Source organism: Lonchura striata, chromosome 1A (genome assembly GCF_050655825.1).
Source record: "Lonchura striata isolate lonStrDom1 chromosome 1A, ASM5065582v1, whole genome shotgun sequence".
NCBI classification, from domain to species: domain Eukaryota; kingdom Metazoa; phylum Chordata; class Aves; order Passeriformes; family Estrildidae; genus Lonchura; species Lonchura striata.
The window spans coordinates 63,162,413-63,189,330 of record NC_140741.1 but is presented as its reverse complement, the minus strand read 5'-3'; the positions used below and the strand labels follow the sequence as shown (position 1 = coordinate 63,189,330).

Genomic DNA, 26,918 nt, shown 5'->3' with positions numbered 1-26,918 from the left:
AAAACTCCACCATATCTTCTTTGACTAATCACATGCAGGAAGTACAAAGCAGTAACAGAGACAAGACTTGCCCTTAACACTTCTGTACCTCTGAATGCACTGAAGAAGCAATGACTTCTTATTTGGGTATTTAGAAAATTCAAGTTCCACTTCAAATTTTCTCTCTTTAGAGTACACCACAATGATAGAAGAAGGAATTTGAGTTTTTACTCACCAAAACACCTCCAAACAGTGACTTAAAAAGAACTCTTAAAACTGTTTTGGACTTTATCTAGGAATAGGACCATAAAGTCTTTCAAAAATTATTTTTAAAATCATTCCTTCCCTAAGATGGAAAGCTTACCTTACTCAGTAAGACATGCTTATGGAAGACTTCCAGCCAAATACTACAACTTTTAATTTTGTCAGGTTTTTACAGATTATGACAGAAAATTTTCACTAACTTCTCTCTTCTCTCCCACTATCACAACCCCCATTCCTCCACCAATACAGCAGCCAAAAGACTGATGCACTAAACACAGCCCTGTAAATAATAGTATGTAGGAGATTAAACTTAAGCCTAATGCTACAGTCAACCTTCAACAGCTGAGTTCTATTAATGGACACTCCTTAAAAGAAATCCTTATTGGTTACTATTTAAAACTACAACTCTATTAAAATCTTGACTGAAAGAAATTACATGTGATACATATTGCCCATCACTGCCATGACAACACCACCCAGTTCAAGTATGTATGCATCATTTACCACAATTAATCCAAAGTAAAAAAATACAAAAGGGTTCACTAATCAAATACTATCAATGACTACACAATGTGAAAGAGATGACTTAATTTATAATGGTAGGGATTATGTGTAAACTAGACTTGTAAGACTTCCAGTGCACTGAAAAGCCCAATGCTATTATTTTTTCAATCTCCTTCCTATGTGGATTTATTTAAGATCAGCATTGTAAAATTACAGCATAGTCAAGGCACTGTAAAGAACTTAATAGAAAACATCAAGGGAAAAGACAATTAACTGCTGTTTCACTTCAAGACTTCAATTTCATACACAGGACCAGAAATATGGGGAGGGTGTGTGTGGGGAACGCTGGGCTATCCATCCTTTCCAACAAGTGTGTAGGTTAGTATGCTGAATAGCAACTGCATACATGTGTGGCATTCTGTTCACTGCTGAATGTTTTCTCCTATTGAATACTTACTGCTCACCAAAGCACAGTCCTTTGAAAGTTAACACTCCAAAGTGTTCCTGCTTTCTCATTCAAATAATCTTTTGAATGAAGAAATTTTAAATTATTGACACATTAACGGAAGGCCAAACTATCTATGGGAAGTTGTCAGCTTCACACACACTACTCATTGACCTTGTAACTCTTCATGTATCATATATATTTCTATATCTGAACTTCCCTGTTTTAGGCTCTGTCACTGATGATGCATTAGTAACAAGAAAGAAAACAACTGGAGCAACAGATGATAGTAGAAAATGCAAAAAAAAGCCAACCCTCTCCAATATTATGCTACTTGCTTCTAAGGAAACAGGTCAGCAGGTCTGAATACAGCTCCACTTTTAATTCACATTCTAGACTAAGTAAGGAAAGCATTAATAAACTCCCGCAAGCCTTGTGCAGGTCTCAGCAACCTGTCAGGTGAAGACACATTATGCTGCTGTTGTTCTGAACATCAGATGCACATCTTTCAGTCCCATCACAGTCCTTCCCTTTAATCTAGGTGTTACTCTCTGCATTCAGGTTCACCTTGTCTGATACACCTCTGCTGCAAAAAGCATGTGTTGTTTTGCTTTAGCCTGGGTTATGGTGGGTGTGTTTTCTTCTCTTAGGAGGTGGAAGGTGAGAGAATAGCTCTTAGGTGGTAAGGTTACTAAATCCAAATCTTTTGCTTCCTGGACAAGTATGTACAGAGAAGATAGGCTTTTGTTGTAATTTTTCTTGAATGACATGGTCTTGCCAATATATCTTTCAGTGAAATTATAAAAAAATGCCCAGGACTGTTTGCAGTCCTGAATGAGCACAGTAGCCAATACAGAAGTTACCAACACCCTCACCCATACCAGCAGCTGTGAGGGATTTTTTTTTTATTTTATAATTTGAATCAAGTATTGATTGTCTTTTATGCAGCTAAGTGCTTTTCTGGCCAGACTCTATCAGCAGTTAGCACATAAACATAATAAGATTTTGTTATAGAATAAACAAAGCCAGAAATCTGCATTTTTGTACCTATTCAGAGCCTCAAGAATTGCTGACAGTCTAAAACTGTCACTCCAAGAATATATAAAGAAAAAGATGAATACAAAGAAGTGCTGGTTTAGTTTTGCCTCTTCAAGGGTAATACACACTTGACCTGGTTACGTATGTGTTTAACTACTCTAGGGATGGTGCCAAAGGTGGCTGGTGACCCCAGTCTGCCATTATGCTGGGCTTGGAAATCTTACAAGGACATGGACATGACAGACCCATATGTACCATTGCAAGAATTACAGCTGACATTTTCATCACTGACAGAAGACAAAGGTTTATGCTACTGGCTGTATATTTGTCTTGAAAACAAGATTTGTGACAGAAAGTCTGTAAAGCTACCAAAACTTTAACAAGGGCTTTCCAATTCAGAGCAATGGAAATTAGAGTGCCAGAAAAAATCAGGGTATCCTAGGCAGTCACATAAACAAACATATATATATATATATATATATATATATATATATATATATATATATACAAAAGGTACATAAAACATTCAAATACATCTTTCTTCTGTCCCTACCCCCACCAAAGGAAAAACTTGAATCTTGTTAGTCTAGCTGTTAAGGTTTCCTGTTTGAAAAAGAAGCCATAAGGTCCAGACTAATTTTTATTAATTATTTTATGCTGTGAAACCTAAACATGTGACAAGTAGAAAGTTATTTAATCAATAATGATATCATAGAACAAGTTTTGACAAGACTATGAATAAAGTAAATTGCAGTAACAGGAGAATAACTCAAAATGTCATTGCCTTTTAAGGCACAAAAGTGCCTCCAATAAAAGATCAAATGCAGGGGATAAAGTATTAACAATTACAAATCCCCAAACAGTTGTATTTAGTAAAAAATAAGGTACCGAATAATTGAAAACATACAAACAGAATAATCTGTCAAATGTGACACTGACATCTGCATCAAAATCCCTATGCAAGAAAGGTGGCAACTAGTAATGCTCAAGCTCGTGTTAAAAAAGCCAATCATTCTTATTACTTTAAGTTCAGCCTTCTTGTCTTTAATCATGGTTCATTAAATTGTAGTGCACTACTAGCACAATGTAAAGTAGCTAGTCTGAGTAATTCAAAATATATAGACTCTCTCTGGAAAACACTTATAATATGGAAGACAAAATAATTTATTTCTATTCTTCAGTGCTCCATTACTTTTTAGTTTGCTTTTCATTTAAATGACACACAGCCAAACTGAAGGATAAAAAGGAAATGTCCTTTTGCAACTTTCATGAGGACATGAAGATACCAACCCAAGGATACCTAACTCAGAAACAATGAAAACAAAGTGTAGGTTTTTTCCTTTTTTTAAGGAATAAGAATTTTTAGTCCTTAATTTGAAGCCTGTTAAAATAACCTTATAGGTAGGCAGGGTAGATATCCATGAGTCTCCAGTAAAGAAATTACAAAAAAAAAAAAGAGGTAATTTCTCCTTGATGTACCAAAATTGGTTTCCTCTGGATGCTACAACTTAATCAAATGGGGATCTTAACTATTCAATTCATTAAGATACTATCCACAGCTTTGGAAACTGTTCCGGAGCATGTGTGGAAGTTCTCTTTGATGGTTATACTGCTGCTATTGTTTAACCAAGCTGCATTATTTAGCTTAGCTAATTCACCCCCCCCCACTCCCCCAACTTTTTCTTTTAACACTTTCCCATTATTATTTCCTCACTGTAGAAGCAGAAGTCAAGCTCTCTAAATGTACACTGCTTGATCCTCACTGTTCCAGAGCTACATTTTATGAGAGGTTTTCCTTTTAACCGGGAAAGACCAAAGTTAACAAGACTATTAATGTACATAACATTAAAAAAATAACCAGAACTGTATCTGATGCTCTTTAGTCTAGTAAAGCACAACGCACTATAAGGACATGAAGCTTTAATCTTTCTGGCACCAAAGAAAAATGGAAATGTCTCCTGGGAAATGGTACAGGGTGCCATCTTCACCAGCATTTAACAGTGACACAGAATTAGAGTTAACAGAAGTCAAAGGGACAGAGTTAAGCATAGACTGCCAGCTTAAAAGCCTCCTAGAAAACAGATGGACAAAACCCCTAAACAAACAGTGAGAACATTATCATACTTCAGTATTGCACTATGGCACAATATTTTGATGTTCCAAGAAGTGATCCTCACTGAGGTTGGCATTTGAGAACAAAATAAAAGTTTCTGAAAAATCAAAACTACTATTCCTTACATGCCAAGTACACTTAGGAATGCTACAAGCTCCATACCCAGACTGACTTCTTATTTCAAACTACTTTGTGGAGGAATAAATACAACTACATGTTCGTACATTAGAAAAAAAAAAAAAAAGCAAATCCAAGATACTGTACCACTAGAAGAAGTTACTCAAAAGAAATGGCTTCAGAAGCACTATTTCAACTATTTCAAACACCACTATTTCAACTCTATTGTTGATGACACTATGATATACTATTTTCTAAGTGCAAAATAATACCAAACAACCTCAAGAACTATTTGATTTACATGGTTTATCCAGCAGCCTATAACAGCAAGTCTCTTCCAGGTAGGCTTACATAATATATAAATTAATGGTTTTAATACTTACAAATGGATATGTTTATCCTGCAGATGCAAGGATGTGAAACTGCTCTTAATAACAGCTCAGTATTTCTCTGTCTTAAAGGCTAGAACAGATCTGTTACTTTGCAACACCAAGCTTTATGTAGTGTTCACTACCTATACTTTCAAGCCTAGCAAGTCAGTCCTCTAATTAGCCAGATCTCTTCTTTCACCTTCCTGATTTCTACTGCCTAAGGTTCTATGATGCACTGCCTGCCATGAAAAATAGCTTGAAGCACAACCAGATTCTTTTTCTGCTTGATATTCCAGGAATTAAACACTTAAAACAACATCTGCCTCTATGATATTCACAACTTCGCAGAGCCATCAACAAGGATGGCTGCCACATGTCTGAAATCACAGGCAAATGAAACAGTGGGTCTTCTTACACTCTGGAGAAAGGCAGATGCCAGCAAGGGCTCAAGAGAAGTATTACAAAAACCTCTGCTAAACTAAAGCATTCCAGTGCTGCTCTGAAGCCAAGACCTTCAAGTTACAATGCAGGGAACCCAGAAACATAAAGCATGTGCCTGGCATGGACTTAATTTCTTACTGAGAGGATATGGATTGGATCTTACCAGGGATATTAGCAACAAACCACACTTTGTGGGAGATTCTGGGATAGATCTCTACAAGCCCTTGTCAACAGCAATAAAGACTCCCCATGACACAACCTCCAAGAGCCAAAAAACCAGTAGTGCCTTCTAATGCTTTCTCATTCCATTGTCAGTATTACAGCTTTGAAGCAGCAATTCAATACCTGTGTAATAATGCATTTTGTGGTAACAGTGATAGTCTAAAACACCTCAAAGTGTACTGACAGACATGCCTGGCATCACTGAATTCAAAAGCATTCTGTTGCACCCTCTAATTAAAGAAAGTCTGATCCACCAAAATGAATGTGTCTGAAGGTGATAAAACTCTAAACAGAACAGAAAATTAAATATTCCTGCTTCACAGAAGAGCTCTATGCAGCTGGAATCAATGTCTCAAATGAGGCCTTGTCCAGGCCTTTCTCAATGGACTACTGGGACCATAATACATCCAGCAAAAAATTATTCAACCACAAGTAGCTCATGGTTGTGTTTTCTATCAGAAGATTTCTATAATTTCCTAACCACACAATGCAATTACAGATGAATTAATAATATCTCTGTGTAGGTCTTAGTGAAATTTTACTTATATCTAATGAAAACAATAAATTAGTAGATGCATTTCATGTATATGAGTATTTTTAAGAGATTTTTTAAAAAAAATAAATTATTTTACAATTCATGAGACTTTGAAGAGACCTTCTAAAATTTCTTTTATATTTTAGTACATTGCCTTTACTGTTTCTTCTTTTTAAAAAGTATTTATTTATTTATTTAAAGCCTTTTCACAGGCCTTTCAGTAATATTACAGTATACCTTTCCTGACACAAGTCTGACTAGATTAAGTACAATCTTCCAGACCTCTGGTCAATTATTTTCAGTATTCTTTGGGGTTTTTTTAACACAGTATAGTTTTTTCCCAAGCCTTTACTGACCTTAGGCTTTTAAATCAAGCAATTCATAACTTAACATTTAATCACCCAGTGTAAAATAATTGCTTAAAAGAATGAAGATGAAGTAAAGGGAATAGTAAAAATAATGGAGTAATGGAGAAAAGAGAAAAACCGACAGTAACTCATGGGATCTTTGTAGTTTACATGCATTACACTAACACTGGCAATACATTACTAACAAAGAGCTCAAAAATCCTTTCCAACTCTCACCTAAAAGTAACATTATTCTATGTGCCTATTACCTGAACACAAGACCAGCTTTCACACTGTTTGCCAAACCAGGTTAATGCCCAGGAAAGAGCACAGCTCTGGAAGGCTACAGCAAGGCCTCCCACAGCTCCTTCTGTCCTGAGGCACATTTTATCCATGCACCAGTTCCATGTTTATGTACCCACTGTACCTACAGCCACATGCAGAGAAGCTTTTCTGTTACTGAAACAATCCTAAGATACCTGAAGCCGGGCAGAAAGGAACCATACAAGACTAAGGGTAATAAATACATTTTGAAAAAAAATAGCATGATGGCTTGTTAACACACTAAAACTAACACCTGCCCCCAGTGAATAAGCTCTTTTATAAATGAATAACCCCAGAAAATACTTCTAGACCTTTTCTCATTCACTGGATAGAAAGCTGTATTTCACTATAATAATTTTTTTTACAATTATTTCAATCTAGGTCAAAGCTGGCGGCAAGTCTTAGAACTGCCTCCCAAGGTGAATGCAGTTGCTCCTGGTTTGCTGTTAGCAGTCTATCCATACAAACACAACCCACTATTTTGGTAATATGTCTTTTAAAATAAACTATTTTTCTGTTCATCCCACTTGCATTTTCCATTACTGAGTTGTTTGTTCCCAAAAAGACTAAAACAGGTATACGATTTGCGAAGTTTACTTGTATTTAGACAAGTAAAATCTTGCTGGACTATTCTTTTTCTTAATGTATTTAATGGATTCCATCCTCAGTAGTAGCTGCCTTTCATTATTTTGCAACTATCTTCAAATTATTTTGATTAAACTAGATTTTATTAAACCTCATACAAAGCTAGCTAGTCCAATCACCCTTTGCACACCATAAAAAAATAATAATGCAACAAAAAAATCACCACAGAAACAAATCACTGGACAAATCACAAATAAACCACTAGATAAATAATAAATAATCCAGACCTTGGGATGAAGGTTTTCAGAAATAATTTGAAGTAGTTTGTTAGTCAATACAAAAAATTTCTAACTGGAGTAATTCTGCTTTCCAATAGTCAACATAAAAATCATCACCTTGTTGTCATACTAACTGAGAAATTAATATATGCATGTGCTTCTCAAGACTCTCTTGAAAATGTTAATATAAGAAATGTGCTTCCAAATGCCAATTTTGTAAAAAATTTAAACCTTAGGATAAATATAAAAAGTACCCTATACAGAGATATGCATGAATCCCATCAGAAAACAATCCATAACATCCAACTTCTAGTTAATGTAGATCAGTACCATAGACCTCAGTCTGCAGCTTTAATAAAAGACAATCCAATGTTAGGTCATAATAGTTTTATCCTAGCTAGTCTCTAACTAACAGGATTTATTTGTTGTAACATGTTAATTTAGTGGAACAAGTTGAAAAGCTCAGCTCCCAGAACAACTAATTTAACTTCCTCTACAGGAAATATGCTTATTTGAAGGCATTGCTGGTATTTTCTGTGGAAAGAACACAAGATAACCAGAAAAGTCTATTTGCAATGCCCCTGTTATGATTGTTTGCAATGATTCTTAAGAGAGCCATACGCCAGTTTGGCACTGTAATTCAGGAAAGAAAACATTCACTTACCGCAGTGTGACTGGAAAACCTGTGGCTTGACTACCTGATTGCAGATATTGCACACTACAAGATAGAAATCATCATGAGCTGGATAATGGCCAAATAAGTGCATATCTGTGGGAAAGTTAAAAATATATACAAGAATTAGAAGTTATGCTTTAAATATCTATTAAGAAAAAAAACCTGAAAATACTGTAGGGCCATTACTGTTATAATAATTTACACAAAGCAAATGTATACATTGCTCCGTAAGAGCTTCTTACTATGTTAAAGCGATTTTTTCCCTCTTTTGAGTTTCAAGGTCCTGTACTAATGCTGCAGTCTCATCCCTCAGTCTAAGTAAGAACACAGACTGCAACACCTTTTCTTAACACTCACTGTGAAGAAGTGGAATAAGCATTTCTGTACTGGTCAAATGTTGAAACAGTAAAGGAATATTTTTTAAAAATTTCTGCCTAAAGGTCATTATAGAAAACATGTTGCATGTGTTCTATGTTACAATATTCTAAGCTTGACTATAAGTTGCTTGAAAAAGCTAGTTATAGTAACCAAGGTCAAGGATCCTACAGCTTCAAATACAGCCAGGAATGCCACGCCATATGAAATTTCTGATTCTGTGCAAATGCCCTTCCCTAGTTCTGACACCCTGCTGTTTGTCCCCAACAAATACTGTGGGAAGAGACAAAGTTGGTTAATAAGGTATTTCTTGGTGATGGTATGAGGAATTAAATGAAATCCAAAGACAGGTACAGTCAGATGATGACAGGCACTTGTCCCTCTCAGATGAAACACATAATGCATTACATGCATTCTTAAGCCATTACAAACAGAGTAAAATCGACTTAAATTACTAACTGAAGCCCTCAGAACTCTAACATTACAAGTGAGGTAACCTGTTCTACTCTTCATTGTTATAACTTAAGAACAAGCACACACACTCATCCACCACAGCTTGGAGGACAGAAACTTCAGTCACTTCTATGCATTTCAGTGGGATCATGTCACCATACCCAGTGTTGCTAATGTATGTGTTGCTGTACTAGTAACCCCATGCCAAGCAGTGACTCCACAGATCACACTACTTCTCAGATTATAAAAATAAAAATGTTGTAAATTTCAGTGTTATTCAGAAGCATCTGAAATCTATTACAGAATTTACAAATGTAGACTGAAATATTAATCTGGTGCTTTTTAAACAGGAGGAAAACCAAGAGAACAAACATGTAAAACAACAGCTGTGATTGAAAAACACCAACAACTAAATCCTACTTTTCTAGTAAGTCACGTACTTCTAAAAAATCTTTCAAAAACTGACTCAAGCAGGTACCTCAGTTCATCAGTTCTTTACTAAAGCAATTATTTTGGCCCAAAACTACTTTCATAAGTAATTCTGCCCTGGCCTCTGGCATTGTAGGTAACATCACTGCTTATGATGGCAGTGCTTGGCATGATGAAGTGCAAAATGTCTTCAGCTCCCAAAAGGTCCAGAGGAACAGGGCATCACTCTCATGGTGATACAGGCAGTACCACAAGTAGATCCAAAGAGATTCATTCAAGAACTCTTGGGCACAAACCAGCCCCACCAACCTGCAGGTATTTCATAGTATGACATGATATGCATAGTTCCTTTATCCACTGAAAACTAAAACCCTTTCTTTCTGTTACTGCTTGTACCAGGTTATGAAATCCAGTTGAAAGGTTAACCAGACGCTGACTCCTTTGCAGTGCTGGTCTTGCACTAACCAAGCCTTCAAATGCAGTACAGCCAGATGAATGCAATCAACACATTCAACCTAAATTTAAAAGAATGTTGGTGGTGAGGTATAAACTCCTTTGGTGTAATTAGTGTTAGTACTGGTGAAGCCAGAAGTGCCAAGTTAAGTTCAATCAAATCTTCCTTAATGGTAAAACAGATAAACAAAACCCTAAGCAGGCACTAAAACAGGCCTTTTTATTCTATTATTTTAATATGATAATTCAGTGACCTTAAAAAAATTATTTTACAATAGCAATTCTTATCTGGATCGTTTTGATCACAACTAATAGATTTCCATTAACAGCACTGTAAATTCCACAGAAAGGAATACTTCTTCTGGGTATGATTTGACCCAAAGTCTCAGCCTAAAAACATGCATTTAATTACAGTTATGAAATTTTTTTTAAATGATTAAAACATCTCAAAATATTTTTTTCTGTTGTTTGAAAGGAACAGTGACAATCTTCTTATGAAAACATAGAGACTTTGCCCTTCACAAACAGAAAAGCTACAACTGTTTTCCAGTTTAAATTCCTTAAGTTAATTTAACCTTCACAGGTCTGTATCCTAACCTTTAAAACATGTCCAGCTCTGAGGTGTCTAAAGTTTGGCTGGGTCCGAGTCTGAATTTTTATGATTTCTGGCTGCAGGGAGTAACTTATAAAAAACATAAAGTATTAATACTAGCAAAAAGCATTGAAGGACATAGGTGGGAAAAGGAATCAGGTTAATTCACAGGATCACAAAACCATCTATCTTTTCATCAGGCACTGCCAAGGAGCCAGAGCAATGAAGGAAAAGTCCCGTGAGCTTGCTCCACTCCCCTGGCAAACACCACTGCACCTAACAGGTAAACAGCACCATTTGAGGGGGGTTTTTTCATACTCCATGTGGGTTGATATACAAAGAAACTGCACAGACATGTAGGAGAACACACCAAAATGCTGCTGTGAGACACACAGCATCAAAAGGATGCACAGATGCAGAGTAATGACATCCTGAAGCAGCATTTTGGAAGTTTTTTCATTTTGCAGGTGCCTAGAAATAGCCCAGTGGAGGTGCAGGTGTCCATTGTAAATGTGAATCTTCTGTATGAAGTTATCAGCCCCTTCTCAAAAGTCCACTTAAAATAATCTGAGAATCTCGAGGATACAAGACTGCAGGTTGAAAATAAGATCACAGCATACAAATATACTGTTATTATTGAATCAGAATAGATTAAAAACTTTATTTAAACACTGTATTTCAGGCTTTTAAGATTCCTTAAAACTCTCACTATGCAAGTTTTTAAAAAAATAAAATTCTGTAAGTCCAAGCAGGTTTAACTACCTCTCTTAGTTTATTCATGTTAACCAGATTGGCACAAATTTGGCCTCATGATTAAATTCATTATTTGTAATGATATATAAATTACTTTTCAATTGAAATAGCACAACATATCAATATTGACTCACTACAAAGTCCAACTGGGAATACACTTTATTAGATGCAATAGTACTACAAACGCAATCCAGATCAGAGAATGTACAATGAATAAAGCAAGGAATATTTGAAATTTAAAATAAAGTAGAAAAGATTAACAGCTATCTATCTTTTCACACAGATTTTTCTGTTTTTAATAAGAACAATTCAATGCTACCATGTTCTACTCAAAATAACCAAGACTGAAAGATTACTTTAGACACTGGTATCATTCTTAGATCAGATTGCAGCCATTTGACAAGTTAGACCTTCTGTGTGCAATAAAAAAAGACAATGGCCTCTCCAAACAAAAAACTGTCTTCTAAAGGCAATAATCACATTTTCCTGACTGCTTAGTCAGAAAAAAATTGTTAAAAGCTTTTCAGAAAAGATTACTTTTGGGGAAGAAAACATGTCTCTAAAGTCAGCCCAGGAAAGACTTTTTCATGGAAGAAGAGGCAAGACCACTGAAAAAGACAGGCGATAATAATTGAGTAAGGTGAGAGACTATCAAATGGTACAGAAATAATTATCAAGGTTCAAACAGAAAAAGGAAGGACAGAAAAGCAACTGTAAAGAGTATTTATTTTCTACCAAAAACTGCCTACCCCCTAAAAGTGAAACAAAGTGACCACAGTGTGCACGACTCACCACGCTCTGGCCCAGCCCTCCCACAAGGTAAAAGCACCCCATAGCCCCCATCACAATTGCCCCACTTTACTGGAATATACTTCCAGCAGATTCAAAGTAGACTCTTGATGGCAAGAAGAAGTGGCAACTTACTTTTCAGTACCCACAGACTTTCCAAAACGGCCATGCACACATACCTCACTCCTTGCAGTGCTGAACTGTCATCCCCTCAAAATGAACCACAACTGCCCCTTGATACAATACAATGACAAAAGCCAGCTTGAAAATGAGCTACTGAACTAACAGGATTCAAAAGCGGCCCATATCATGGGAAAGATATTCTATATAGGTAGAAATCTGAGACAGTGAATGCTGCCTGTTCAAAATTACTTTCATAGATTAAAATCTTAAATTATTACTTTGTGTATACTTTGCTATGGCACTCGAAAAATGAATGCAACTTTCTCCTGTAGGTGTTATATTACTAACATTTGCAAATAAAAAGAGAGCTGTAGCCATATGACACAGTTTTGTAAGACATCAATTTGGTGAAATGTGCATTAAGAACACAAATACCATAGAAAAATAGAAAATGTTGTTTCTGCAAATTGTGACACAAACACAAAAATGCAGGTGTCAGGTATGACTTTTTATCTTCTCCAATAACACACAGAAAGGAATTATTTTTAGTAACAATCCAAGGCAGATGACTTACATGAAGCTCCTTCTCTATTATTATATAATTCATAATAATTTACATCCCACTGTATAATAAAACACAAGCTAGAAGTAATCTAAAACATTCTTCCATTGCGGAATTAAGGTTGTCAAACAGTAAGACCTCACAGTATTGCGTGGGAAATCAAGTTTTAATGATGATCTTTTGCTATAAATTATACACACTTTAAACATTCACTTATATATCTGTTGCTCCGCTAAATATACCCACAAAGCCTGCTTTGAAAAATATTAGTGAGGTTTATGTGCCAAGAGAGGAAAGGGGAGTAAGGAGGGGAAGATAAAGCTATTCAAGACACATTGATGACTGGCTTAAAACTAAAAAAGAAAAGCTAAAAAAAAAAAAAGCAATGGCAAAAATGGCAAAGGATAAAACAGAATACATGTGGTTTCTCCAGCTCCTAGAGCTACATATTTTTAAACTCTATGTCTAGAATTGTGCCTAATATTTCCCTCTTGTTCCACAGAAGCGACAAATCTGTACATCATTCAAGAACTGGTGTAAAGTACAAAATCTTTCAGTGCAGCAGATTACTTAAAAAACTAAGTAATTTGAATGGTGAATTGAAACTTGAAACTGAAACAATAAAAAGACAATCTTCAGGGCATTATTCAGACAGCAGTTAAACACACTTGCATAGACAGGTTGGTCTTATCATAGAAATAAATGTCACACTCTTTCCATTTAACATGAGCTTATTCTCCCCCGAGTGCAGTTTTCCTTTCTTACACAAAAACCAGTAAGTCACTTCAGTAATTAGTTCACCAGAATAAATTGCATTTTACCCCTGAAAATGTCAGTCACAGTTGCAAATTAATCCCAGAATGATTTAAGCTGCAAGAGATCACTGGATCTCATTTACTTCAAGATCCTGCTGAAATGGTGGCTAACTTCAGGGTCAGAGCCACAAAGATCATTTTCTGATGGAAAAATGCAGGTCGTGGTTAAAGTAATCATGAAGTTGAGGACAAAATAAAATTAAAATATTCATGACAGAACTAACACAGGACCAAAAACAACTGTCTTAAGTCCTGACTGATGCTCTTCAGGTCCTAATACAAGGAACTTAAGTTTCTGCATGATAAAAAGTCAAATGAGAAAGAAAATCAATGAGAAGAAAACAGAAATACTGGCCTTCTCAGGATCAGCAACAATAAATGAAACATGATCGTCATAAAGGAAAAAAAAGGTAGGGAAAAAGCAGCAAATAGACTTAAGTGTCAGTGTGGTAAAGAGTTAAGGTCATGACACCTTTAAACCAGTCCAGTATGGTTGAATGGTATGCTGCCTCCCAGGTTAGAGCAATCATGAGGACAGTGGCAATCCTGAGGAATGCTGGGAATAGTTTATTAATTATAGTGTAAACAATAAATACCACCCCAGTGACGCAGAAAGACTTTGTACTCCACGGCCTTATCTAGGCATAATGAAATGGTACCAAAGATGGAAATGGTGCCTTCTCTTCCCAAAGAGCCATACTAAAAGAAAAAAACCCAAAAATTCGTAAGTGGGAACCAGTGATCTAAACAAATATTGTGGATTAACCATATTGGCATATCTTTTGTAACAACCATTGTTTGGAAGGGATTACAAAGTAAACCAGGCAACACTGACATTACTGTTTTGCATAAGACTACATATCAATAAAGAGAAGAATGAAATAAGCACAGGAAAATGTGACAATGTTGTTCTTCCATAATTTTGAAGGCTTTTATATAAATTCTATGTAGGCTAAGGTCTAAGGTAATTTGGCAATAGAGGATCAGAATTACCTGGGCTACCAGATTAACATATCACAAGAATACTGGAAAACATAAAACTCATACGTTAAAAAGTATTCTGCATACCTGTGACACCAAAAAAAATCTCCATTTTTCATGTCAGCTTATCAGGGTGAGGACAATAAAACCAATATTTGTAATTTAAATGGACATCACTCAATTACAGTACCTAGTTTTCAGTAAGGTAAGTGTAATCATAATGTAAGAACATGAGGCACTTGTAACAACTCCAGTACCAGCTACAAAATCATTTATTGTTCTTACATTTTTCTTTAATTACTAGATTGTACTTCAGGGTAATTATCTAAAGGAGCTTCTTCCTCAGGAACTTGGATTTTGAATTGCCTTCTATTTTACATACAATAACATATATCAGGTACTGTAGCAACTGCTTATGAAGTTTGTATTATAAAACTGTACAGTCAATACCCAGAAGAAAATCCTGCTATATTGTAAAATAGATATTAAGTAAGCATATTAAGAACCAAAGATATAAACAAATAAAAAAACCAAACAAAAATCCGAAAACAAAATAATTTTTCCACAAATCAGTTACGAAATACCCCTCAAATCTAGGTGAGCAAAATACAAGGAAGAAACAGGCTTTTAATGCATTCAAAATCAAACTAGAAGAGTAATGGAAATGTAAACAGTATCTTCAAACAACAGGTTAACATTTAGATCTATCTGGCTTTTGGGATTTAAGGAGATATGTGCTACCAAATATCTCTATTTTCTCAACCAGATGCACTTAGTCTAATTAAAGGTATCACCTTCAGCTACAAATTTCATCTTGCTTATGTCTGGAAATCTTCAGGACAGCAATAGTATTATCCAATGACAGCAGAAATTAAATTACTGAGGGCAAGGAAAAAAGGACACATTATTTATAAGGATCCAGACCATGTACTTCATATCCAGAAGAAGAGGTGACATTCCATCTATGTAACATATAGTGTAACTGTCATCTGCAACTTAACTACAATAATTCATAGAAATACACAGTGTTTCAGCTTTTGATTTTTCTGCATGAAGATGATTAAGCTTTCTGATACATAGCCAAATAAACTAAACAGGTTTGAAAACATCATTAACATACTGATCCTGCAGAAACAGTAAGATAAAGCTCTGGAGATACCAAATGCTGGTTGACAAAGAATCAAAATAATTTAACAATCCATCTGTAAACTTCACAACAGTATCTTTGTACTACATATCATCTTTAGAGTGAGTCAGAGTGAGTACTAAAGTACTTATTTTTCCCCATTTCCCTCATAGCTTCAATGATTTTATATTAAGTGAACAAATATAAGTGGTCTAAAAAATAAAGTTTGAAAGGAAAATAACTTCTTTGACATTTACTGATATTTTCTTTTGTTTTTTTTTTTAAGGAAATGTTGAATATATCATGTCAGTGACTACTAGTAGTCATATTAGGGATTACTGAATTTGGAGCAAAAAGAAATGTTTTAAATTCAATTATTTTGCAATACTTTTACTAATTCCAACATTTGGAGTGCTAGTAAAGAAATACTACAAGGATAGCTGGTTTTCTTCTTTCATTTTCTTCAATGCACACTAAGAAGATGCACACTACAATGCAGTAAAACAGTCCTAGGAAGAAAAAAACACAAAAACCCCTTCATTCCTATTTCTTCTGTGCAGACTGCCATGAAACAGACTTTAATCCTCCAAGTGGTGTTTCCTTCATAAACACTCAGCAAGACACAACTGGCACTCACACACTCGCCTGCAAAGCTGTATTATCTTCTGCAGAAGAGTGACTCTGGTTTAAGGCAGTACAACTGGACTGAAGGAGAGAGCTGGCTTAATTCCTGGCTCCCAAACAACATTCTTGCATGACCCTGATTAGATTTTTCTGTGCCTCAGTATCCCATCTCTAAAATCAGGATAATATGCTCTTTGTCTGCTCTGCCTGTTTAGATTGCAGCCTTTCAGTATTCTCTTACTATTTGTCCATACACTGGGACCACAATGGGGCCCTTCATTTTGGCTGGGACCTCACTATGACAATAGAACAAGCAACTAATAGGATAACTTGCAGTGTGTTTTAGAAGCACTGTGTGACAATCTTGGCAGAAATTCTGTTTTTTTGATAAAGGACATAAGTTATTAAGAATTAAAGAAAGTCTTATAAAAATGAATTTTTCACACCTTCCTAGGCCACCTCATTAGTAACATTATTATTATTATTGAAAATAAAATAGCATTATCAGAAAAATATCTCTCAGAAAATGACCAATTTTATAGTAGGGAAAATGATGAGTAAATGAGCAAATAAACACTGAGAAAAATAAAATATTTAATCTCACTTATGTAATTTTACAAAATGCTAAGAACTTCATTGATCATCACTTCTCCCTATAAAAAGAGCCAAGGCCAAAAGCATCTTTTAATTTAACTCTCTTCTCACACAAGATAGAAAGTGTCTGCTCATTCTTAATCAACAGTTGCGTATTAAATGGAAATATATTGTCTAAACATACAGTCTAAAAGGACACAAAGCATTCTTATGCCAATTCTCTGAGCTTTCTCAGTATTGCCTCCTACACCTATAACAGCATCTCTTTTCAGGAATATTGCCTCTCATGTAACTCAACTCTCTGAAGAAACTTACTTTCAGATAGATTTTTAGTAACAATCTTTTTTCTACACAGTTTCAAATGAAATTGATTTAGTTCTTTCTTGTAGGCATACAGATCAAGCTACTGCTTTAAGTGTTTAACTGTGGGGTTTTTTCAGTTAGAGGACTTTATGCCAAGGAAAAAATACATGAAAAAAATTATTAATGAATAACAGGAGGTGAAAATATGAATGAGAAACTTTCTAACCAAAGTTCAAACATACAAAATATCTACCCAGGGCCACTTGGACAAAACTGTAAAATAATTCCCACAAATTGAAGAGCAGCCTATAGTTCCACTATCACACAACTCCAGAAAACAGCTCTCATTCTAAAAATTTTTGTCTCAAGGGAATAATTAAGTGCAATCAGTCAAATCAGATTTGTACTGTCTGAAAAAGCATATATACATCAGCTATTACACTGAGATTTATATTATACACTTTCATGCACACCACAAACATTTCCCAGGATAGGAATATGCTCCTATTGGTTCAAGTTGCCTACAAACAGGTCAGGCAATGCAGCACTCTGTGCTGGTACAGCAGTCTTGTCCTTATTGCAGAAGGTAAAAGCACAGTTTTGCTGGACTAACAGCCCATGACAAGAGCCTGCTGCACACCTCAGAGAATGTTCTTACCTCTAACACACACAACCCTTAAAGAATATGGTCATGAAGGGCTCAGGTCAATACAAGTCTGTATGCCACTAAAGTCTCCATCAAGTGTTCACTACAAACACATTAAAGAATATATATACACGGCATTCAGAGGTATTCTATTCCTTCCACCTCCCTCCTTCCTCCAGAAGTGTCACTAACACTTCCTCAAAAGTACAGGATCAACCACAATTTTAAGTCACAAAACAAAGCTTTGCAGTTAAAGTGACCACCCTATAAAGGAGCAAATTCCGCTATCAAGACAAGATAATGAAATTTGCTGCCATTAAATGAAAGTAAAAATCATCAAGCAAAAAAAGGCCTTAAGAAACTTGTGGAGATTTTATCAACTAAAGAATGAGCAGAAGAAACTTTAAGTATTTTCCCTCTGAAACATCAAGATAGCTCTGAAGACCTTAAAAATATTTACAAGGCAAGTCTAAAGTAACCTGCCAATCTAGTAGTACTGAAGAAGCAAAAGAAAGAAATTAAAAGCAATGGAAGACACACTTACTACTTGTATCTGTCATCAACTTGTTATGTTGCACAGTACCTACTCCTGAGACAAATCATTGGTTTAATACTGTCACTCAAAGGCATACATGCTAATATAATAAAAGGTATTACTGGGGGTTCTTTCCTTTTAATGAAAGAAAGAAGCAGTTTATTAGCTCTATCACATTATTGTTGTGTTTCAATTTCTGCTACACTGAATACTGCATATATGCAATACTCACTATCTAACAACAAAAAAAATGCAACAGTTTCATTTTTGTGTTTTCAAACAGAGACTTGGGAAAGCTTCGGATGTCTCTGGAGCTGTTTTGTTTGTTTCCTGGACAGGAGAAAAAGGTGACTTTTGTGAAATAAAACTACTCAAAATATGGAAAGATAACAGTTTTTCCTAATTTTAATCTTAAATACACAACTACTACAAGGAACTTTCCAGCTCACTGTTCTTCACAACAGTAGATCATTTTCCACTACTTGAGAGCAGCAATGACTTACTAGTCTGTACTTGATTGGTACTTCTAGGGGAAAAGTACCACTAAGTAGCATTTCTTCTTCAAATACCATAAAGCAGCATTTCTAAGTCTTGAGAATCCCTTCTCTTTAAAGGAAGACCACTGATGATCAAGCATGAGCAGGCTGAGTTGAGATGCGCTACACTGAGGTAAAAATAAAAATGTATCAGATTCATTTGACCAGGAAGGTAGTGAGGCTCCTTAGTGCAAAGCCTGAGTTACCGGTACACTGCAGCTTCATTGCTGTTGACACCTGACTGAAATTAGGATATGAAAGGCTCAGACATTTTTACTAGGCTGCAAAGAACATCCCAAGAACACAGACAAAGCAAATTTCACCAAGACTGAACAAGCTGCTGAAAATGGCTCTGCTCAGTGACTGTCTCAGGTTCTTGGCACAAATATGTAAATGGTGGGCAAAAGCCTTTGCTGACATGACCAGCTCCTGGAGTGATGCCTTCACCTCCACCCAGCTTCCCGCATCAATCTCACCCACCCAACAGCTCGCTGACACGAGCAGACCACTTAACACCTCTTATGCTGCAGTCTGATGCCTGTCAACTTTGCTTAGAAGCAATCTCCCTTCCAGCATTATACTTTTCTGAGGATTTGGGTGTAGAAAAGCAATTGTTCATTTATTTCTGAGGACTGGGGTGCATGGAAGCAGTTGCTAATTTATGTCATCCAGTACTGAGAGTGTTGTGCTAGCTCTTCAACAACTAAGAAATATCAACCAACAACTACTGTTTACAGTCTGATTCTTCATGTGTTTAGAATCCACATTTTTTTCTTCAAGTTGGCTGTGCCCCCTAGCCCTCCATGATTTATCTAATTGTAGGGTCATTGGAACAAGACGTTTCCTAGATAAAGTTCAAGACACAGCTTTTCAGAGACACTCCATTCTCTGGCACATATCTGGCTTTAGCAGTGCCTTGAATTGACAAAAGAAAAAGGAGATAGAGGAGCAAAAATACACTGCCTTGTCTCATGGATTTCAAGTACACTCCAGCTCATAAAGCAATAAAAAGTCATCACAATGCATGGACAGAGAACACTTTGGAGACTTTCTCACCAAACCCACTTAACAAAAATATCTTCTCCATTATCCTAAGGAACGAAACATACCCCCATTTACTTTAACAGTAAAGGTCCTTGGAGGGCTGTTACTAATTACTGCATAATCCAACAGACTATCCAAACAGGATAGTGGACAAAGAAGGAGCCAAACCCTGCATTCCTTCTTCCCCTATGGGGAAAGCTTTTAGACAAATTTCTTGACTTCTTAGTGTCTTCCCCTGTAAATCAAGAGCAATTACGTACATTTGTAACTTATAATTAAACACTTCCAAATTTAAGAATGAAAAGCATCACACAAGAAAAGAAGTATAACCATTATTATGCACATTTGAATAAATGCTAACAACTCATCTGCAACTTTATGTGATAATTACAATGGCATAAGTGACAGCTAATTCCTAGCACAGCATTTCATCTGGAAAAATACAACTGGTATTACTACTTTTCTAAAAGACTGAATTCAACAAAATTCAGCTTCTGAAAAAAAAAACAAACCCAACTGATAGTAGCCTGAATATGGTACAGCAGCCATGTAAGTGAACACCTGTCCACTAAAAATTATTTGCCTGTTCTCCAAGCTGCAGAGAAGAAGCAAACTCTGGAGCTGCTTGCATGAGCTGAAACTGCTTCAGTGTGAAAAGGTACATGCACATTTTGAGGAATGTAACACATCTCAGCACATGGACTGCACTGTGTATGCTGCTGAAGCACCAGAGCTGTACAAAGTACCAGCCTCAGGAATTTTGCCAGCAGTTTGGTGAGAGATTAATGTGGTGCATGGATTAAAAGAAAGGCAATGAAGGCTAATATAACATGAAACAGAATAATTATTCTAATCAAAAGAGTCTGTGAAATTCTTTGTTAAGGAGTCCAAATACCCGAGTATAGAAAAAACTAACACTGACACTAACTAGCACTAACATGCTACTCAGCACAGCACATAGAAAGACCATATACATCTGTAAAGTGCATTTTTGGAGTATCATTCACAGAACCTCCACATTAGTGATGTGCACTTCAACAATCTTGTCCGGGATAGACATGTGAGCTTTGTTGAACTGTGTGTCTGAATGGCAGACACAACATGTTAATGTAAACTCCCTGTTAATGAAGCTTCTGTGAATAATCTATCCAACTACTCTGCAGTTAAATACCATCCAAGATGATAATAAATATTTTTTCATCATAGAAAGCCTCTGCCTAAGGAGAACTCTTAAGTACCAAATACACTTTCTTCCAGAGTGTTAAAATACAAAGCACCTTCAAAGCCTCTTAAATTAGTTTCATACCACACTTGTTATTTTAAGTCTCCATGTTCAAGTGCAGTATGTTATTTGATATCTAAAATGTGGTCATTTGACTCTGTTTAAAACTTGTCTCTCAATTTCAAGCATTAAAGAGTAAAGAATCCTTGTAGTTTATAAAACTGAACTCTTTTTATTTTGATTATAACAACATGTTTCTGCAATGCAAAAAGCCTGCAAGAACAGTGAGAGAGGAGAAGCACATCCTCTGAGTAAGTTTCTAGAATACATAGTTACTGCATAGTTACATGATGATACAACAGAATTAAGGCAGTATGCACACCTTACATAGACATTTCTTTATTGATTTAGTATCTGAAAAATAATTTTATAGCTTTATTAGTCTACCTATATTTGCAATACTTGAAGGATACTTGCAACAGCATTTTGCAAACTACCAAAAATCTTATAATATTACATTTTTTTCAACATTTTTCATGGTTTCATGTAAGTGAAAAAGGGTTGTCTTTTTCTTCCTGATTCTTTCATCCTAAACTCTTCATAAACACAAATTAAAACTTGCTAATGTCTACTGTGCTATTCTTTCATCATTTAAGTGAAAGCAGTTTATTTTTCTTGCACCACCTGAATTTTACAGCTAACACAGTCATCACCTATTAAATTTAAGAGCAATACACTAATGCTTTCAGTAGAAAACACAGACATAACTAAGATTTAACCCTGGATGCAAAATTTTTGTCTAAATCTCCACATAGTTAAAGTGGGAATACTAAGTTTCATCTCGGAATTATATTTTACAGCAAGGAGAATATTGCAACTATTTACCACTTACAGTTTAAATGCTGACCACTTGGCCATTCACAATTAACTTATTTTGATTTAGTATCAACAGGGTAGCTACCAGAAATTAAGAGATGACTCTTCTTGTCAAAGAAAGGAGAAAAAAAAAAAAGAGCAATCATGAAAAAGAAATTATAATACCATAAAAATCACTAGTAATCATTCATGCACAGTTAATTATCAAAACATGCCCAATTCTTATTAAAATAACACACTCACAGCTAGCTCACAATCAGTGTTTACATTCCAAGTGCTTTACAACTGCATGTTTCAATAACCTTACAAGGACTCATTCATCTGTGCAAACAGAGCATTACAAAATATCAAACTTATTGCAAAACCTCTGATGAAATTGTGTATAAAATCATCTCTACTAAAATTTCACAAAATGATATGCTATATTAAAAAAAAAACAAAACAAACCAAAAAACTAAAGCATTCCTTCCAGGTGAATATTTCTTCATTGCAAAAAAAAGAAAAAAAAAAGGAAAAAAATCAAATAATACAGCACTATTTTTTCCAGTTCTATTGTCAACTGTTATTTCACACACTTGAATTGCATTTCACTTTATTAAAAGTTAGAGAACAAAGTACATTTCAATGACTGGATTACTGTGTTATCACCATGACATCTGCATACAAGAATATAAGGATCTCCTCAGGTCACATGCACGGATTTGTCTGCATGGCTCCCAGTTACATTCAGAAGACTTCAAGATTTTACAAACTCCAGACTTACACAAAAAAGGAATGTTCCCATTTTCAAAACAGTCAATATTCTGAAATATTAAGAAAGATTTGGGACACATAAGGTGAGCAAGATCATTCATGATGGGAGCTGTGCTGCTGTTAATGAAAACTTTGCCCTTTATCTGCCCATACAGAGTGCTGAACACATATACCAAAGGAACTGTAAGCAGTCAGTAGCCCAGACACATCAAAACTCAGGACACTTTAAGCAAACAAAACCTTAATCATTTACCACACTTCTTGACTCCTTCAAACAGATTCTGATGATTTGCAAGCTCCCATCGTCTTCACATTACGCATATCTGAAGCACTAACACAAAGCAAATTAGGCAAGAGGTCACAGTACTAGGCAGGACACAGCCCCTGAAACTTCAGATGATACATTCTCACACACTGCCACTGTACAAATTCCCCCTGGCTCCTCTTGCCCATTCTACTCCATGGTAATTTCCACTCCCCTCTAGCCCCCTCCAACCTTTCATTTGCTCAAATCCCTCTAACTAAAACAAAGCTATGACCAAAAAAAAAAAAAAAAAAAAAAAGCCAGGAGCAACTCAAAACTATGTAAAAGAAGATATTACGTACAACCCAACAAGCAAGTTCCTTGCTGCAACATGTCTCTGAATGAACCAACTCCATAGGAGCACTCTGAGTCAACTTACTTTTTTAAAAAGAAAATAATTAATTAACTGATACCTGTTAAAGAGAATGAAAGTCTCCTTCAAGCTATGTAAGACACAGTAGCATCAAATTGCTACTGCACCAACTCCTTTGATCTAAACACAAATTTTGAAGAAAAAGAACCCCACATTTCAAAGTTATCTGAGGTTTCAGTACACAGGTTACTGGAGTGAAGTACACAGATATTCCTGTATACATTGAATACTCCAAGGCAAGCTTTGCCAGTGCTGTCTGACAAGAGACTTGGATTTTGCTAAGTACCTATATTTGGTTGACTGCAAGAACATCAATTTTTATAAACAATTAAACAAAACAAGAACAATAAGAAATAAAGTACACATATTCTGATGACAAAATCTCTTCTGTAAGACAGTCCTTAAGACAGACACTTTCTGAGGAGACCAAAAAGCAGCTTTCTCTCCTCAGATAAAGGAAAATTAAAACTTAACTTGACAGCACCAAAAGCTGCAAAGCTGTGGCTAGTCAGTCTCCAAATTCCCACATACATGCCTGGTCCTCCATCACCTTTCATAAAAATATCAGTGGTAAGGAGGATGTAGCTCCCATGCAGATACAACTAGCTATGCTGTGTAAATAACAAGATCTATGTCTAAGGTGAATATTGTTGAAAACATGCCATGTGTTGTAATTATATATAGCAATTTATTTATTTTTATTCACCTCAGCCTCACACAATCTCCATATGCATTTAACCACAGTACTCCAGCAACACAACCAGAGATTTATCTTATATATCTGGAGCTAGTCACTTGGCCTCTCCATGTTCCTGTTTCTCCACCTGTGATGCTTCACAGAAAGCTTGAGAGGCTTAGTTTATTATGCAGCCTGCCAAGTGCTTTAGAGAAGCATGTTACTAAAGCATTAAAACTGAATTCTGAAAGAGTAAATACCTTGATTCTGAAAGAGTAAATCATTAACCAAACCAAAATGTAACCAACAATATCCTTAAAAGGTGGCTGCACTTTTAAAATACAGAAGTATCATGCTTACTTTATTTGCCTTTATAGAAAAAAGCCTCCATACTTTTTAGGTATTTTATTACATTAGGACATCAGAAGATCTGATTTTCTTCTGAAATCCCTTTCCATCTATTTACTGTTACACTCCAAAGGAGGTGATAAGCAGAGAGAAGCAAACCATTAATGCCAAATCAAAGTGACATGTGCCCAGCCAGACTCACTGTCCAGAGGCCACAGGGAAACATGTCTACTAAGGAACCAACAATGTTTAACTGACAGCAGATGTCAACTACAGGTCGCCTGCTCAGGGCAGGAAACAGTTCAGATGCTAATAAAGACAAGGACAAACTGTTCCCAACACCTGCAAGACAATATACTAAATACTGACAGTAAACATATTTAAGCCCTAGATGTCTTTCAAACCAGTATCTCATGTGAAAGTTTTGTATCTATATAAACCCCAGGTACTGGCTTTTGCTCTTTTTCAATTGTTGTTTTTACTGCAATATCACTGAAAGGATTCTCAGAAAGCCATTTCTGGCAAGCAAAACAGTTCACTTAAAATATTGACAATGGACAAAGATTGTCTTAAAATACCACCTATATAAAATACAGACACACATCTACCAACTCCCAACCACTAGTTCCACTTAAGGGTTTATAATATATACTTTCATAGCTAAAACCTTATACTTTCATAGTTAAAGAGGCAGCTGGAACAAAGTAAGAAACTCAAAAGAAAAACAAATAACATTATGATTTCTTGTAATTTTAAAAATTATTAAAATATGACTAGCCAAATAAGACAATCTCAAATGTATCACAGATTAAAATCAGTTTTCATTTAGGCAAAAGAGCCCCAGCACATTGTAAAACAGTTGTAGTATTAGATCAAGGAATGTAAGCAATACCTTGAAAGAGGGTAATTTTGAATCACCAGATACTTAACAAAAATCTTGAAACCCAAGAGCAAATATAATTCCAGAAAATTTTCTAGGTATATGAATGTATGTGTATACATATGCATGTATTTTTAAGAAACCTGCCTGCAGATTTTCAGCATATAGCAACACTCCAGAGTCATCCCTCATCTTAGTTCAGCTACCTTTGTTGTGTGCTTTGTCTTTTTCAGACTGCAAATGTATATTTGTACTGCAGTTTGCTGTTAGTGTATCCAGCACACAACTTAAAAGATGGTCTGATGCAACTGTCAGGATTTTGTGCTAGCTCTCTGCATCCTTAAGCTCCCACATCAACTCACACACTTCCACATCCATACTGCAGAACCTATCCTGTCTATAGCATCCTGAGGAGTCACTACAGTAAAAATAACATTTTCTCCTCCTGACAGGTCAGCGTGGCTCTCTCAGCAGGTGACTGGCAGTAAGGAAGTAAAGTTCCAGTTCCATCAAACACAAAGATGGACATACTTCTCTTCTGGAGCCAGCACCTGACCTATGTGCCATATCAAGAATATAGTGTTTAGCAAGTGAGCAAGCTTCTATACATTTCAGGACAGGGACTCTTGTGGAATGACTGCTGCCATTTGTCTCTTGCAGAAGCAAGCAGTGACATTTTGGCAAGGGAAGTGGGGAAGAGAGGATGGGTTTTCTTGTAATCAATAGACATCAGATGGAAACACATGGCTCAAGATGCTTTGCCTTTTTGTAGGTAGGACACTGATAAAAAAAGCTAAGAAAATGCCCTGAATAGTTTAGTGCTATTATGTGCATTATAAGGTTCTGAAGCTCTACATGTCATTTCTTCTGCAGCAAGCATAACTTCAGTAAGATGACAGTCCTAATCCACTTAAAATTTTGATACTGTGGCATGACAATGTAGAGAATGATTTTTTTTCAACAAGTATATTTTGCTTTCCTGTAGAAAGCAAATGAGAACTAAGAACTTCGGTGCTCTTAACTTCCAGCCTGAGTAACAGCCATGAGGAAAAGTATCTCACAGGAAGATGAAGCCTTGAACTTTCTACAGTACCACCGAGGTCCCATACATTTTAAAGATCTTTATCCAACAGCAAGAGTAATATAGATCTGCCTAATACACAGCCTGGCAAACCACTGCCTGGGCTGGACACATCCAGCCAGCAGAGTAACTTTATCTATTTCCCCCAATTTTTAATTAATCTATCCCTCCTGCAGGGTTTCAAGTCTCCTTCTAGAATTCTTGCTTTCATATTAGAAAATACCCTTTTTAATGCCTTGTATCAAAGCAAGTATCATCTTTTGTTGTCATATTTGCCACAGTCTCAAATACAATTTACCTGAATGCAGGTATGGATTAAATGATGCTGGAAAGGTTAAGCAGACCAATCATCTGATTGATCTTAGCACAGCTTTTAATATTCTGCAGCCTTACAGGAGATCCTGACCTAATCCAACATTTGTTGGGTAACAGG

The 26,918-nt window shown here is 35.8% G+C and overlaps 1 protein-coding gene across 11 annotated transcripts in view; it reads right to left on the bottom strand.

The window, feature by feature from the left end:
• Positions 1-26,918, bottom strand: part of ATXN7L1 (ataxin 7 like 1) — a 131,066-nt gene that overhangs the window by 66,814 nt on the left and 37,334 nt on the right. For 8 of the 11 annotated variants that reach the window (XM_085569055.1, XM_085569053.1, XM_085569054.1 and 5 more), the window contains one exon: positions 8,228-8,332. The exons of the other annotated variants lie outside the window; for them this stretch is intronic. In XM_085569055.1, the coding sequence (XP_085425181.1) occupies positions 8,228-8,332 (105 nt within the window). The remainder of the gene's footprint in view (positions 1-8,227; positions 8,333-26,918) is intronic. 11 annotated transcript variants of the gene reach the window in all.